The sequence below is a fragment of the Dipteris shenzhenensis genome, chromosome 4 (assembly GCF_047967505.1).
Source record: "Dipteris shenzhenensis isolate YYH24624 ecotype China chromosome 4, Dip_SZ_1.0, whole genome shotgun sequence".
NCBI lineage: Eukaryota > Viridiplantae > Streptophyta > Polypodiopsida > Gleicheniales > Dipteridaceae > Dipteris > Dipteris shenzhenensis.
In genome coordinates this window covers 58,331,469-58,348,404 of record NC_141599.1, presented here as the reverse complement: position 1 = coordinate 58,348,404, position 16,936 = coordinate 58,331,469, and the positions used below count along the sequence as shown (strand labels likewise).

The following is a 16,936-nucleotide window of genomic DNA, read 5'->3' as shown; positions in this document are numbered from 1 at the left end:
CTTGACTTCGGTCAGGGATACTAGGTTTAGGCCAAGAGGATTAACTTTAGTCAACCCAAATGTTCCAACAGCGATTGGAGAAGTTTGGTTATAATTAAGGTGCCTTGACTTCAGTCAAAACCCCTTAATTATGGTCAAAGAGGGTTGACCTTGGTCAATCCGAGAATTATTGTTCGGTGTGCACTTTGGTTTGCTTGGTGGGAACGCCCACAGAGACTAGGATTAGTCTAGAGACTATTTTTTATTCACATGTGAAAGGCTAACAATTAATAGTGCCGTAGCCATGTGCATTTAATTTATTGTTGCAGGTCTTCAAGAGAGGATTAATATCTCAAGCTTATGGAGGCAACCAAGCAACTAGGAGATACTCATGTGACCAAAGGCTATGAAGGATCTAGAGTTGCCAATCTATTTGGCATGTAACTAGTGATGGCTAGGAAAATGACACATGGCATGTGCCATGAGAAGGGAGCTGATCTCCTTTCTAATTGGGTTTTCTCACATTTTTGGAGTCAGCTTGCGAGTGGCACATTATTGAACTCTCTATAAATCTTTCATTCTGAGAAATAAAGACCTTTTGGGGAGGGTCTAGCCTCTTGGTTCTGGGCCCTAGTTCGTGTGCGAGAGAGAAGAGAGAGGGAGAGAGAAAAGAAAAGAAGAGAGAGAGAGGCTAAAGGAAAATCGTCGTATGATCTTCTCGCGTTAGAATTGCCGGGTGAAATAGTTGCCAGAATTGTCTCTACGTTGATAAATCTTTTATTCTGAGAAGTAAAGACCTTTTTTCGGGGCGGGAGAGGGTTTAGCCTCTTGCTTCTGGGCCCTAGTTAAGAGAGAGGGAGAGTGCAAAGAAAAGAAGAGAGACAGGCTAAAGAAAAATCGTTGTTTGATCTTCTTATGTCAGAATTGCCGGCTGAAATAGTTTCTAGAATTTCCTCTATGTTGTATTAGACATGGGTAGATGCAGGTGGCTAGGTTAGTTTTCCGAGACAGACGTACCCTTGCGGATCATGATGAGGCGAGGCACGGGCCAAGCTAGTTTTTTAAGAGTGGGGGAGGGAGTGCTTCTCTAGCCAGTGACCAAGGGAGACCCAGAGATGGACGAGAGCCTGGATTCGCTTCATTGGCAATTAGTTGATCATGGTAGTGGGCCACTCGGGCAAGGAATCGTTCATCCTCCTCGTATATCGGTGCAGGACGCCCCCCGGTGGAGCCTTTGGCTTTGGGAGGGCTGGCCCCTTCGAGAGGTCAAGTGGGATCTAGGAGATTGGAGCGAGTGGAGGCATTGGCCTTTTTTTCCTATATGACATGGATAGAACAGAGGCTCTAGATAGCCTCTAGATGAAGGCAACGGCATGGAGTCCTTCGAGAGAGACAGTGGGTTGAGCAGTAGGTGCCTCAGGAGGTCCAATCTAGGTTCCGTATGTGCTTATCGTCTAGCTTGTGGCCATGGAAGATCTCACATTTCTTCTAGTTGGTTGTCTACAGGGGAAAGTCCATAGGCTCTTGGCTGGGGAGCTGATGAGGGTGGAGGAGCGATGCCATTGCTGCATGGATGGAGTTCTAGAGACGATCCCACGTTGCCTATGGAGTTGCCTTAGTGCTCAGAGGATTTGGCTGGGGTCTCGACGGATTGTGGCTTGGTTGCACATGATACAGAGGGACTTCAGCTGGAGTATGACGGCCCGGTTGACAGAGGGGGAGCGTGGCTTCCACATTGATGAGGTCTCCCCATCCTACAAGATACATGGACAGAGCATCCACAGGATTGAGCTACATGAGGTGATCACACCTGCTCGACATCGTCCTCTTTCGTCTTCAAAGGATGGTGTGTGGGAGACTGTGGCCAGCATCACGGCATGGAACATCCAGGTTGCGTGTTGCAGCCTAGTGATGGGCGAGCACCGTTTCCACCCATGGCCACTTTGGCTGCCATCTGGCAGGACATCATCTACATCTTGCACATCACTTGAAAGGGCGGGATATCGCATTCTAGAGCGATCGCCAAAAGGCGGGAACGTTTGTGCAAGGCTTGGAGTTTCAGAGTTGTTAGCCCTTGATTCAGAGTTTCCCTAGGCAGTGAGTTGGGTTCTCTAGAAATAGGCTGGTCTTCTTTGACCCAGTTTTTCCAATTTTGTTTCCCATGGTTAGCACCTTAGGGATAGTTGACTTGTATGGTTGAGTTTTCCAAGCATTAATAGAAGTCTTTTTTCTCTGAAAAAAAAACATCCACATATAGAATGGCCATCAAGAGCAAAGAAACCATGAGAGAATCTATAACAGGGGTCTAAGAATGAAAGGGGGGACTCAAAGGGCATTAAGACAGAGGTTGGCAGATTGAGGGAAGGCTAAGAGAGGGTGTAGTGAGGGTTGAAAGAGGGCGAGGGGTTGAGGGAACTTGAAGAGGGCATGGGCGGTGAGAAAGATGCGAGAGAAGGCAAGGTGGTAAAGAGAGGGTTGAGAGAGCTGTGGGAGGGCTAAGAGAGAAGGCAAGGTGGTAAAGAGTGGGTTGAGAGAGCTGTGAGAGGGCTAAGAGAGGGCATGGGCGGTGAGAAAGATGCGAGAGAAGGCAAGGTGGTAAAGAGAGGGTTGAGAGAGTTGTGAGAGGGCTAAGAGAGGTTCGAGTTGTGGAAGTTAGAGAGTTGGAATTATTTTTTTAAATGGTAAGTGCCCCAAGTCTTGTTGCCTTGAGTGCTTAGTGATTTGAGCGTGTGATTATATATTCTATAGCATTGGGATTGCTCATAATGGACTGTTTGAGTATCAACTAGAAAGCTATTTTGGAAATAAGTTTCTAACATGGCAACCCGGTGTTGGAAGGGATCCTTGAATTTTTATATAGCACTGAGGTGGCTTTGGTAATTTAGAGACTATAAGTGTGATCCAATTTTCTAGGAGAAAAACACAATAAACTGGAAGTCTTTGCTAAAGGGAATGACATAAATTTTGCACTATGGGTAATGATGCAGATATACTACAGATGGAGGCTCAAGGGACACTTTAGAGAACGGGACATTACATGGTGACGATGTGTATTCAGGTGGTGTTTTCTCTTGTTGATGTTCTTAAGAAAGAAAAGTCAAAAGTATAGAAGTTTAATACTTCTTGCAGAGGTGGCAATTGCTTTCTTTGCTGCCTTTGTTTCTTGTATGCACATGATATGATATGATAATACAAAAGGTGTAAAGGTTGAGATTTTGAGGGTTGAGAATCTAGGATATTGCAGTTCCAGAGGTCAAAGTTATTAAATTTACTTGAAATCAATAAAGAAATGAGGTTAAAGTTTTATGTTTTAAGTGGACAATGATAACCATTTAATTCAACTTTCAATTTAGCTTCTTGATTCAAGTACCTTAAAATTGTATTTAAATACCACCTTGCAAACTTTGTCTAATAAAACATGTTTACTACACACGACAATGCTGTAATTATGTTATATGGACTAATAGAACGTCGCAACAATAGATATACAATCCAATCAAACTAGTTAAAGAAAGACCACGCGCGAGATAAAGATTGCCTAGAGCACATTCTATTGAGGTCCGATTATCACAACGTTCCTTAGGGGGGACTGACAGAGACGGGAGTCACTCTTTGCATAGCCCAGAGAGTCTAGAGATTGAGGAGACCGTGTCCCCCGCCGCAGCATGAGACAGCTCGACAAACGCAGATATGCGATATCTTCACAACTCACGAGAGAGAGCCATCACTGTGTCGGGCTTCGGTTTCTGAGTTCCAGCTCCGAGACTGAATTGATTCAGTTTGTATTAGAATATGAAGCCAAGTTGAGTCAGTTTGGTGTATTCTAGTGTGTTCTAGTGTGAGTTCTAGTCTAGTGTGTCCTATGGATGCCACGTGTCACATTGGGAGTTATCCCATATGTATAGGTGTTCATATGTGTGTGTGCTCTTATATAAGAGCTATAATTGTCTAGTGTCAAATCAATCAAGTATCAAGGTACAAGCTCTTTGGTCTACATGTGAGTACTTTCGTTTTGTCATTGCTTAGTCATTTTATTTGCAATTCATTATGTCTCTCTTTGAGTATCACTATCTCTCTCCCTAGCCTACCCTTTCTCTCTCCTTTCTCCACCATGTGCCTTCGTGTGTTTTCAGAGCCTCGTTTCCACTTTCCCCTTCTTCTCACTCTACCTAGAGGATGAGGGAGGCTACCCTCTCCCTCCAAGGTAGAGCTCTCTAACCCTCCTAGCCCTTCATCTACTTGAGCCTCTCTATGGATGTCTCGAAGCTGAGTGGTTGCTTCCTGACATGAAGCCTTGCTACTCGTGATGCTGCGTATGGAGTTGTTCGCTAGGGAGCTGCTGCAAATTCATCACATTGCTCCTGCCCTCGAGATTCCCACGAACTACTGCTGCTATCCACGCCTCATTTCACGACTTGGAAGTTCTGCCTGCTGCTGCTTCAGTCCACACAGCCTTTGTGCCCGACATCAGCGTGAGCTGCTGGACAAGACACATGAAATCCTGCACTCGAGATACTGCTGCTGATTCCGCATAACCTCCAGCCCTCTGCCACTCCAAGTGCTCCCTCAGTTCCCATGATTTGCTGCTCCATCTGCCCGCCATGAATCTCTCCTAAATCAATTGCCGCTGGAAATTCTGCATTCCGGGCTGCATGCTGTCCATAAAGCTGCCTGGCATTCCGGGCCCTTCTATGGGCGGCGGTTCCACCATTGCTTGAAAAATTGATCCCCCTACAAAGTATCCTGGATGCATCAAGGGCCAAGGGAGGACTTGCTGTCCTCCAAGGTGGGGGGATGACTTCTATGTGAATCCAAGTGTATCATTGCATTCATTGGGTGCCATACTCTCGCAAAAGGGAGAACAAGGACGCATGCAGCCTGTGTATTATGCAAGCCAACAACTTAGTGATGCCGAAGAGAGATATGCTGAAATGGAGAAAGGAGGTTTGTCACTTGTTTTTGCAGTAAAAGGTTTCGATCATACTTGCTACCTTGCCCTTTTTTCTTCCTTACATCTCAGCCTTCTTTACAATTCTTGATTCGCAAACCCAATCCTATAGGAAAGTTTGCAAAATGGATTTGTGAACCTCAAGAATTCTCTTCATTCACTGAGTGAAAATGGCATTTCCCGCCACAGGGGTGATTGTGGGCATATCTGAAGGCTGACCACGAAAAGATACATGTCTGTGAGTCTTCTTATGCTTCTTCTTTTTCTCGTGAGCTGTCTTTGTTCTTCCAAAGGGAGCAACAATTGGAGGAGGAGCTTGCATAATCTCCGTGAAAGCATGTTGCAACTGCGACAAGGCTCGCATTTGCAGCTGAAAAAGGGCATTGGGATTGCCTAACCTACCTCATCCTGTGAGTCCTCAATGGCATGCTCAGGAGAAACAGGTTGTGCCCCACCGTCCTGCTCCTCATCAATGTGACCGGCCTTCAATAAATCAAAGGGCAGCGATCTTCTTCTACTCGGTCATAAACATCATAAATAGCCACAATGCAAGCTTCAGTCCCCTAAACCACTTAGCACAACTTAGAAACAATCTTCAACAACAACAAAGGTGAAGCTAGAATGCCCTCGCTCAATACAAGGGTGAGCCCTTGTTGTAAAACAATTTCCATTTTCAGAAGAATTAAATAAATACCGAAAGAGGCACCAAGGCATTTGGGGCCAGTGGGTATCTCGTGTGATGTCCCATTGAGCAGGGGCCTTCTATCCTCCATTCAGTTATCTTCAGTTCATTTCTAAGTGTTTTTCAGTGGCAATTAATTAATGGAAGTGATTGGGAATGATGCAACGTGGCTGTAGAAGGTGCAAATGCTAAGATAGTAACGGTTTACTGCCCTTTAGTTAACTGAATCTGAAACCGGCCTTCAGTTAAATAAAGGGCAGTAAACGGTAACTATCTTAGCATTCACACCTTCTACAGCCACGTTGCATCATTCCCAATCACTTCCATTAATTTTTGCCACTAAAAAACACGTAGAAATGAACTGAAAATAACTGAATGGCGGCTAGAATGCCCCTGCTCAATGAGAAATCACACGAGACATCCACAGGCCCCAAATGCCTTGGCGCCCCTTTTGGTATTTATTTAATTCTTTTGAAAATGGAAATTACAGCTTTTAAACTATTGAAGGAGAAACTTTGCTTAGATCCTGTTATTATTTTGCCAGATCTTCGGAAACCCTTCGCTGTCCAAGCAAATGCATGTGGGAATAGCGTAGGAGGGGCACTTATGCAAGATGGTAGACTGGTGGCATACGAGAATAGAGTGCTCTAGGATGCTGAAATGAATTTTGGCATCTATGAGAAGGAGATGTTGGCTGTCATACATGCTCTTTCGACCTGGAAGCATCACCTTTTGGGTGCTGATTTTCATGTTTAGACCGATCACCAATCATTGCAGTACTTTCTCACTTAGAGAAAGTTATTTGAGAAGCACATGAGGTAGGAAATATAAATATAAATAAATAAATAAATAAATAAATAAATATGCCTGGGAAGAAGAATGTTGTTACAGATGCACTCTCACGAAAGCCCACCCTAGATGTAGTGTCTGTTAAGCTGCAAGTTTCAGCAGTGACCATTGCATATCATGATCAGCTTGATGCCATGAAGGATCAATATGCCAATGATGCTGATTTTGCACGGATTTATGATCAGTTGGTTGATGGACAAAGGCATGAGCAATATACTCTCAAAGAGGGTTTTCTGATGATGCATGGCAGATTGTGTCACGAAATAGTTGAGGCCGAAAGTGTTGACTGAAAGTCATGCCTCACCCTATGCAAGACACAGAGGCATTGATGCCACCATCAGAGCTATGGAGCATTATTTCTTTTGGCCATCCTGAGGAAGGATGTTGAGGCATTTGTCAGGACGTGCCTCACCTGCCAGAAGGTGAAATATGACAGATAGAAGCTGGATGGACTGCTGCAGCCTCTACCTATTCCCGATCGACCCTGGCAAAGCATTGCCATGGATTTAATCGTCGATCTTCCTCGTACCCCATCGATACATGATGGGATATGGACCATTATGATTCAACAAGCAGTCCTGGTTCATTCCCATAAGGAAGAAGATTACAACAGACCAAATGGCGAGACTTTTTATTTCTCATGTGTCTAAACATCACGGGATGCCGTAATCAATTGTTAGTGATCTAGACCCATGGATGACAAGTCTTTTCTTGAGAGGTATCTTTGAGGATATGGGTACCATGCTGAACTTCTCATCCTCTTTCCATCTTGAATCGGATGGGCAATCAGAAGAAGCCAACTCCACTGCCCTTGATCTTCTCAAGTGCTCGGATCAGCAATCAAAATGGGAGCAATTTTCGCTACTTGTTGAGTTTGCCTACAACATTATTGTACACTCACCCACTGGGAAGGCACCCTTTGAATTGTGGCAGGAGGACGGAAGGTACCTCCCATTTTGCATACGAAAGAGAGGATTTTTGAAGTGGACAGATTTGTCGAAAGGTTGGATGTTGCTTACTAGAAGGCCAAAACAGTCCTCCAGAAAAGCCAGGAGAAGCACAAACGGGCAGCAGATAAGCATCACCGAGTGTTACTCTTGAAAGAGGGCGATTGGGTGCTGCTGCGTTTTCAGAAAGCACGACTCAAGAAGATGAAAGGCAAGACCAATGTGTACACAAAGCTGAAGATGAGGTACTATGGTCCTTTCGAGGTTTTTGAACACATTAATGATGTAGCTTACAGGTGGAAGCTACCTACCACTTAGTCCATACACAATGGCTTCATGTGAGTTTATTGAAACCTTTCCAGGGTGATGCGCCTGCTGACTTGCTTCATGAGGATCAGCCCGAGGTTGACGAGCTGGATGAAATCTTGGTTCCGGAACAAATTTTGGCACATATGGAAACAAAAGTAAAAGGTACAGTTTCCCGTCCCTACCTGGTGAAGTTTAGGAACTATCCTGCACTGGATGTGAAGTGGATGGAGGAGGGTTATTTGGAAGAGTCACCTTAGATTTAGCAGCTCTACCTGGAAGCATTTCAGCTTGAGCCCCTTGCCATGCGGGCTCCTACAGGTTCAACAGAAGAGAGTTCTGGAGCTTTGCCTGGTGCTCGAGAGGAGGGTAGCACCTCCACTTCCTTGATGGAGACTGCTAACGTCTTTGGAAATCAATTGATGACACCAATTGTCTCACCCAAGATGCTGCTTGCTGACAGTATTTTTGCCGTGAGGTCTCCATGATGGGTGTTCATGACACTCTTGATGTATGGATGGATTGTTGAGCTCTCCTAGCCCATATCTCATTGCAGGTTGTATCTTACAAATGATGTATCTTCTACTATGGGCTAAGTGTCATGAAGTATTGATGGACTGTTGAGATCTCCTAGCCCATATCATCATTGTAGGTTGTATCTTATAGATGATGTATCTTCTACTATGGGCTATTTCTGCCTATTTGCATTACTTTACTTTCACTGTAATTTTTCAGCAGCAACCTAGGTAGTTTGTTGTTTTAAGAGGAGGGTATGTCACGGGTACGTGAAAAGTGATGTTAAGTATCTTTGTAACTTAACCCATGCTTAACCCAGGGTTAACCATGGGTAAGTGTAGTAATGGTTTGGCCATGAGGGACTGGCTAGAGGAAGTGCACGCTTCCTAAAAGTTCCTAGGGGCAAAGTCTAGGTGCACCACTAGGTCCTAGGAGCAAGGCAAAGGCTTTAAAGAGGGGTCTAAAGGTTAGGCCCAAGGACAACCAACGTTGTTCTTGGGATGGGGGTTAGAGCTTTAATGAAGGGCCAAGTGGCATGCATGTGTATGCATGTCCCTTCCCCCAACCTACCATCCCTCCTAAGCTCTCCTAGGAGCATTGCAGGCTTGTAGAAGCTTCACCTAACTGTTCTTTCACGTTGGAATTCCTGCTTGCATTTTTGTTTGCATGCTTGCACCTCCCAACACCTTCCTGCACCTGCACCAGTCTATTGGGTGCTGCATTTGGAGCAATACACTTCCCTCTTCCCAATCAGATATAGACACCATTCACTGAAATGATGTGTCCAATGTAATTGAGTTCTTCTTTCATGAACTACACTTGCTCTCTTTCCCAAAAAACTTCTCTTTCAAAGTAAGAAAAAAACTATCCGCAGATGGCATCTATGCTTTAAAAGACTATTGTTATAAATCAAGGTCTCATCTAGAAAGACCACAACAAACTTTCCTATGTATGGACAAAACATATCCTTCATCATCTACTAGAAAGATGCCGGTGCATTAGTGAGTCCAAATGCAAGCACCGAGAACTCACCATGGCCAAATCGCATAAAACACGATCTTATAGACATCTTTCTCAAATATCCTTATTTGAAGATAGCCCGTTCTCAAATCCATCTTTGCGAAATACCTGGCTCTGCAGACCGGATCAATAAGATTGTGCATTTCTCGGCAAAGGATACTTGTTCTTGATCGCGAGTCTCTTCAGACCCTTATAGTCTATGCATAAGTGCAAGACGTGTCTTTCTTCTTAGCCAAATTCACTAGTGTACCCGGAGCTTACTTATAAGGTCACACTTGACCTAGTCAAAGGTATTCTGCACAATGTCATACTCCTCAGTCGAACTAGGCCTGTAAGGCTGCCTGAACACAAGCTGTGCACCAGGCATAGGTTCATTCTTATGATCAATCTTCCTCTTCAAAGGAAGACCGTAGGGAAGCTCCTTTGGAAACATGACAGAATACTCAAACATAGCCTGTCAAATTAGTCGAGCCTTGGATGAATCATCACTCCAAAGCAATCCAACGAATCCAGCTAGTCACCTCAGCGATCCGAATATAAGTCTCAGCCAGCTGATCGTCATCATAATGATACCCAATAGTGGGTTAGTCCATCTGCACATTGCTCACCCAACATTTAAGCATCAAGAAGGTAGCCATATACATGGCTGAAGAATTATTATTACCAACACTTGTCATCAATCTGCTGCAAAAATTGTCAGCTTCGCATGTGCAGCAGGTTGCCTCTTTCTGAGGGATTCTGGAGCTGCTCTGGACCTAGGCGACCGTTTTTTTGTTGAAAATTCGCATCCAGCAACTATTCCTGATCAGGTCAATTCAGATTGAGGCATTTGGATTCAATTCCCAAGGCCATTTTTGGTGCTTTCCTTCTGTTTTCTTGGTGGTCGACCCTGTTGAGACTTTTTTGGAGCTGTTGTACCTGTTTCTCCAACAGTCCACTGCTACAACCTCTTTTTGGGCCTCTTTGGAAACCGTTTTGAGGTGTTGGAATAGCATTTGCTGCTGCTTTCGTACTGTTTCAGCAGCTAGTGTCAATGCAAACCTGAAACAGTCTTTTTCAAACCTGTTTTGAAGCTTTTCAGAGAACCTACTATTGGTTTTGTGGTTGTTCTACTCTTTTGCTGCAGCAGATTTGGAGGAGTGTCGATCCTGTCCCAGCCCCTACAAAGGTTTAAAAATCTATTTTTCTGCTAAGGCTGAGATCACCATTGTCCGGAGCACATCGGATGTTGCCATTAGGTCACACTTGAGGAAAGAAAGAAAGAAAGAAAGAAAGTTTATTAAAGTCTTCGGAAGACCGATGGGTCTATGAGACTGTGAAAATCCTGATACAACGAGCTGTGGTAGTGGAGCTACTAAATGAGCGTCCATACCAATGCAAAATGCAAAATGCCAAAAATGCAGAATGGCAGTACTAAGTCCTAAGTACAACATAGTGATGTCGGTGGTCGACTATATATCAATCTTAGCATCATCATCAATATCATCATCATCCCCAGCAACAGCAAGATATCAGGATGGATGAGGCAGTGGAGGCATGAAGTCGGCAATAGAGTGCTGTCGGCCACTCAGAGGTGCGGTCCTGGCACGTCTCTTGGTCATAGCTCTACGTCGAACCAGGGCTACTGTGACCCCCGTCGGTCAGGCTCCAACTCTAAACAAGGAGGGGATGTCTCCAAGTGTGATCTGTGTGTCGACCCTCTGTCTGAGCTGTCGGGTCACGGGTTCCGGGTCACGGTCATGTCGAGGCCTCGTCTTGTTGGGGTCCATGTGATCTAGCTGAAAGAACTCCGTGATAGAGCTCTGAGAGGGATCAACTGAGGAAGAAGTCTGCTCCTGTCTCCGTGCTTGGAGTATCCTCTCGCGGTGTCTAAGTGCCTCATGAATGAAACCTGCCAAACACCGCTGGTCTGGGTAGGAGAGGAAATGGGCTAAAATCCCATAACTATCTATGAAGAGGCAGTGGAAACATCCTCGGATCTCATAGTACACAGGACACCTGAAGATGAAATGCTCCTCTGTCTCAACCTCTTGTATGTCACATAGTGTGCATATGCGCCGCTCCCTGGGTAGTCGCTGTGCTTTGCCGCTCTCGATAAGAAATCTGTGTGAAGAGACCCGGAACTGCCCAAGAGAGATCCTCATCGAGTGGGGTAGGTGAATCTGTGTGTATCCTGGTGGGTCAATGAAACCCTCCGCTGTGATATGTAAGAAGTGATCTCTGTAGAAGCTAAGCTTCATTGGGAGTTCGCTTGGTTCCAACCAGGTCCGAAAAGTGTGTAGCTGTAGTAGATCCTCACGGATAACCTGGTTGACCTCGTGTGATAAGAGGGGAGAGAACGGAGCATCCATGCTCTACTGGAAGGGAGGTAGTCTATCCATGTGGAGCCCCAGTCGCTCAAACCATCTCTCTGTACGTGCATACCAGCACCTCTGATCTCCTCCTGCTGCAAGTGCCATGTAACAGGATAAAGCTATCCATGGTAACCTGCTATGCCCCGAGGTATAATCCCCATATTCCCTAACTCGGTACAGATATGTGATGACCTGAAATGCAGCATCTAGCTGTAAAGGGGGTGACCCAAACTCAGTCTGAATGATCTGGTGAGGAACGGATGACTTACCACGAATCATCCGTGATAGCATGAGAACCTATAGCCGCTCCACACGGGCCCACTCTGTATCCGACAAGTCTGGCCCTCAACAAGGACTGCCGTACATCCCCGCTGGGGAGCCAAGGAGTCAAAAAGCAACCCCTTGGTGCGTGGATCCTGAAAGTGTGAGCGGAAGCATTGCCTCTCTAGCCTGGCCAATGAGGCATACCCTCTACTCAAGCGTGCCTGCATCGCGGGTCTCATAGTGAAGCTCGGTCCGGAGAAGATAACCCCAAGATAAGTGTAGGATGAAACTATCCCAACAGATGACCTCGCAAATGTGAACACCTCCTGACGCAGGATGGCTCGAGATGTATTGAAGATCATGACCTTGGTTTTACCTAGGTTGACCTTCAAATCATGAGACTCACAAAAGGACCGTAGTGCGTCTAGGTGTCTCTGAAGCCCCTCTGCTGAGGAAGACAAGAGAGCCACGTCATCTGCATAGAGCAAAATCTGGATCAGTGTGCCTGCAAGAGAGCAACCTACACCCCCCTGTGTCTGCAAAACTATCTCAAGCTCGTCAATGTAGAGGCCAAACAAGGTAGGCAACAAAGGACACCCTTGTTTGACCTCGATGGTACTCATGATCTCGTCTGTCCACCCGGATCCTACCCGAACTCTGCCAGAAACTCTCGTAAAGTGCCATGACAGCCCAAATGATCTCGTGGTCATAACCCAAGTCCTGTAGGCGTCGTATGAGGCGGGCTCTCGGGACTGTGTCAAATGCCTTGCGAAAATCCACAAAGCAACAATAAACCCTCTGCTTCCGTGATCTCGCCTCCTCGATGATACATCTGAGCGTCAGAATGTGGTCCATGGTTCCATGATCACGCCGGAATCCGGCTTGTCCTGCTGCTCTGACTCCTCGACACTCTGCAAGTCTGCTAACCTTGGAGTCAAGTACTGATGCATAAATCTTGGACATGACATGTCCAATCATAATGGTCCTGTAGTTCTCCGGGCTCATGGGATCCCCTGCCTTGTGGATGGGTGAGAGAGTGTTAATGGTCCAAGTGTGTGGAAATCCCAAACAAACCGCTTCATTAAAAAGCTTTGCTAAGATCGGGGCTAGGAGGTTAATCCCATATGCAATGAACTGAGTACATAGTCCCTCATGATCCTTCGCTCGGCCATTATGAAGTTTCATTACAGCATCCTTTACCCCTCCTCTAGTAAAGAGGGTGTAGGATGTGGGACGAGGTATGTGTGAGAGGCTAGGGACTGGCTGATTTGGGATGTCATAAAGTGTGCGTGCATAATCAAACCAGATCTGGGGGTGTCAGTGAGTGGCGGAGGGGACCGTCCTTCTAGAAATCTCCGCCAAAAGTCCTTAGAGTTGTTACTAAACAAAATGTTCAGGAGCATTTGCTGTTTGCATCAAAGAACTTCAGGACTGTTCATACAATCAACTTTTGCTATCTGGTTCTGACAGTTTGGGACAGATTTTGGAGGTGCATCAAAGCATTAGCTTTGAAAGTTTGCATTCAGTTGGTTGTGCATTGTGTTTATAGAAGATGAGCTTGTCAAAGCTTGTCGTTTTTGTGTGCATTTGTTTGAGATGGCCCAAAATCAAGGAGATGTTTTTGGTGTACTAGCCCCAGAGGATTTATTGGATGAGACCGACTATCCACTGTGGAGATTTATGGTTGGAAATCTTTCAGTTGCCAAGGGACCTTGGGTTCTTGGTCACTAGCAATGATGTTCATCCCACTCCTATATCCCGAGGCACTCCTATGCAGTAAGGGAGGGTCGTTGCGTAGACATGGGCAGCAGGGTACAGGCACAACATATGTCGATATCATTCCAAAGCAGAGAAGATGGGATGCATGCAATGCACAAGATTTGTCTTCGATTTCTCTATCAGTGAAGAGGTCAATGATCCCTCACATTTGGTCTTGTTGGACTTCAAAGAATGCTTGGGACCCTCTAGAAGCAATGTATTAGACTTGTAATGAGGAAGAGTCTCATTTTTTAAAAGAGAGCTTGATTCGGTACATATGAATAAAGGAGATTTGATGGCAGATCATGTCATGAAGATTTAGGACTAGTGTGAGAAACTTTTGAACATTGAAGAAGTCATACCAAATACACAGCGTGCCTCTACTACATTGAACTCCCTACCAGAGCCTTATCTTTCTTTCCATACGTTGCTCAATTCGTCCCTAATGTGGGGGGAAATCCCAACCCACTTACAATTCAGGAGTTGGTGGGCTTTTGAAAAAAGAAGGGCAGACTAGAAAGAACATGGTATGTATGGTGGAGAGCAAGCTTTTGCTGCAAAAGATAAGGGAACATGCAAATATCAGCCCAAACATGATGCAAGACATAGTTCTGGGGGCAAGGAGAAAAAGGATGCTCACAAGCCTAAGAGGAAAGGCAAATGCCACTACTGTAAAAGGCCTGGTTGCTTCATTCAAGCATGCCAAAAGAGGATTGCAAAAGAGATAAAGAAAGAGTCTAGTATGGCAATTGCAAGCTTTTCGGCCAAATGCAAGAAAGAATGCATGAGGGGAGTCTCTAGGTTTCATATGGATATCGAACAGATTGTGAGATGTTGGGGTGCCAGTGGACATTTTAGCTGAGTAAGATTGCCTAGTATCAAAGAGTGTGCACCCCAAGCTCGTTTATTGAAGGTTTGTCAAGTTGTCTTGGGTTACAGCTTGGTACATTGTGTTTTGCACTTTGCAGACAGTGATAATGCGGAGGGGTATCTAGTATCATGGACCTAGAGGTAGAGTAGGGCCTTCTTGGGAAAGCTCGTTGTCCATTGTCTTGCCCTAAGACTACTCCCCCACCCCCTCCTCTTCTTCACCCCCCAAAAAATAAAAAATAAAATAAATAAATAAATAAATACAAAAAAAATTCTCGGTTTTCTTTACAAGCCTTCCCCCTAGTTGCATACATTATTCTATTTTAGTTGTGTTGACTATGGCAAAGTATTCCATAGGATCAGACCAGACGGGGCAGGGGTCCTAGTGGATGCTTTGCGTGGTTTAGTTGGAAACACCTAACTAACCTATGTTTTGCCATGATAGATGGTCGGTATTGTGGTTAATTCCATATTAATACTAATATCTCCAGTGTTATTGGAGTTTTGTTTGATTGTTGTACTTTGAGCGCACTTATATTGGGATTGATTGATTCAGTGATTCAATCAATTGATTGTTAACAACTAATGTAAATTGGCGGCTTGAGTATAGGTGATGGAACTAATGATGAGGATTGGAATTAGAGTGAGGGTATTGATTGAGGTCTCGCATGTTGCATAGCATATGGCCTGCCAATTTTGTATTTCATTGATGTTGTAAAACCTCGGGCAATATTTGTGATAGAAGTCATAAACCATTTTTGGATAAAGCAAGCCCTAATTGGCTTTGTAAAAAGTATGAGACTTGAACCATTTTGGATAAATTGAGCCCAAAGTGGCTTTGGAAAAGGCAATCAATGTAATTCCTTACTTTTGAAAAAGAGGGATATTTTTGGCTCCTTGTACTTTTAGGAAATATTGTAAGTGTTCTAGATGAGGAAGCATGAGCCACTCCTCTAGGGTGGGAAGGGGGGGGGAGATTGTACCAAGTTGGTTGTTGCTGTCTCATTGTACCTTCGTTAATCTATTTTTCTCCAATGGTCTTTTATCAGCATAACTTTTTGGTGTCAGTGATCACCCGCCATGGTGGGAGATAACCCGAAAGACACAGATACAAGATATTTTTGCAGCTCACAGAAGGGCCACCATGGCACCTAGTCATGTGTTTTTGACTCTTAGAGTGAGTGCTAGTTTTGAGCTTAGTTTAGTATAGTTCTCAGCAAAGAGCCTTAGCGAACTGTCTCCTAGTGGCTTGTACGAGTTACTCTCTCAATTTTGTACTTGGTATCCGTCTGTTCGACATAGGGAGCGGTTGCTCAGGACATGTAGGTGAGATCAGGGTATACATCTAGACCCCTCTCAAAGCGTATTTTTCTCTTACAGATAAATAAATTATCATCTTGTGAGTAGGCTACAAATATCAGTGTGCCATCAATATATCTGGAAGTACTTACCAACCACAAAATTTGCACCACGAAATTCTTGGAACATTAGGATGCACACACAAAGATGTATTTTGTTGGCCCAGTCCTCCTGGTATGGATGGACCAATCACCTTACTCACCTTTTCAAGAAAGTCTGGAGAGGTCCACTCTGGTCAAATTCAAATTATCACTACGAGTATCCAATGGTAAATGAACCTGTGCTCACTGAGCAATGCAAGTGAGCTTCTCTTGAAATGAGAACAAAAGAACCACTGAAGTACAAGGAGCTATCCCTTTTTAACCCCTAAAAAATGGTGAAACAGGCCGAGAGTTCTGGAATCGTAGTTGGCATTGTTCTAGTACATTGATCTGTCAAGAGGGTTTTCTGAAGTTTCCAATACAGTACTGAAAGAGCTTTTCAAATTATCAGGTCAATAAAAGTACATTCCAAGTGGACCAATCCTCATTTGGTTTCAAGATGAAGCGATTCTCATGATGGCTCCAGCTTGTGTGAAAAATTCACAGCAAGACCCATCACCAAATGGCTAATATGCCATGATTTCTTATCAATTGGCTGTTCCATTTTTCAAAAATCATGAATGGCCTTCATTAATGTAGTCTTATGCCACTATTGCTATTTTGTGATTTTTAATGTCCTCTCCCTGTCCATACTTGTTTTTCAATACCCAGGTTAGTGTAATGTGGTGATCAATGATGATGCTTATCTTCTCAGAATCTTCTTGTATGGAATTGTTTCAGGGATTACATTGAATTGTAGGTCATGATTTAAGGCTTCAATTCTAGAACGCTATATGTTAAGTCTATTTGGTAACGGATGCGGTTTTGTCTGCAAACTTTCAGCTGTGGATTTCCCAACAGATTGGGATGCCGCTCAAGTGTTTGCACTGCAAAAGGAGTTTAATGTCAGGGGAAAGTCCCCTTCTATGATATCGTGAGTGGTCTCTATATAATCTCTGGATGCTTTTCTTCTCATATTACATGATATATTGCAGCTATTTATT

General features: G+C 44.5%; 1 protein-coding gene across 3 annotated transcripts in view; it reads left to right on the top strand.

The window, feature by feature from the left end:
- The window catches only part of BGAL17 (beta-galactosidase 17), a 202,222-nt gene that overhangs the window by 46,849 nt on the left and 138,437 nt on the right, over positions 1–16,936 (top strand). For all 3 annotated transcript variants that reach the window (XM_087374194.1, XM_087374193.1, XM_087374192.1), the window contains 2 exons: positions 2,967–3,037; positions 16,776–16,866. In XM_087374194.1, coding sequence (XP_087230320.1) covers positions 2,967–3,037; positions 16,776–16,866 — 162 coding nt within the window. The remainder of the gene's footprint in view (positions 1–2,966; positions 3,038–16,775; positions 16,867–16,936) is intronic.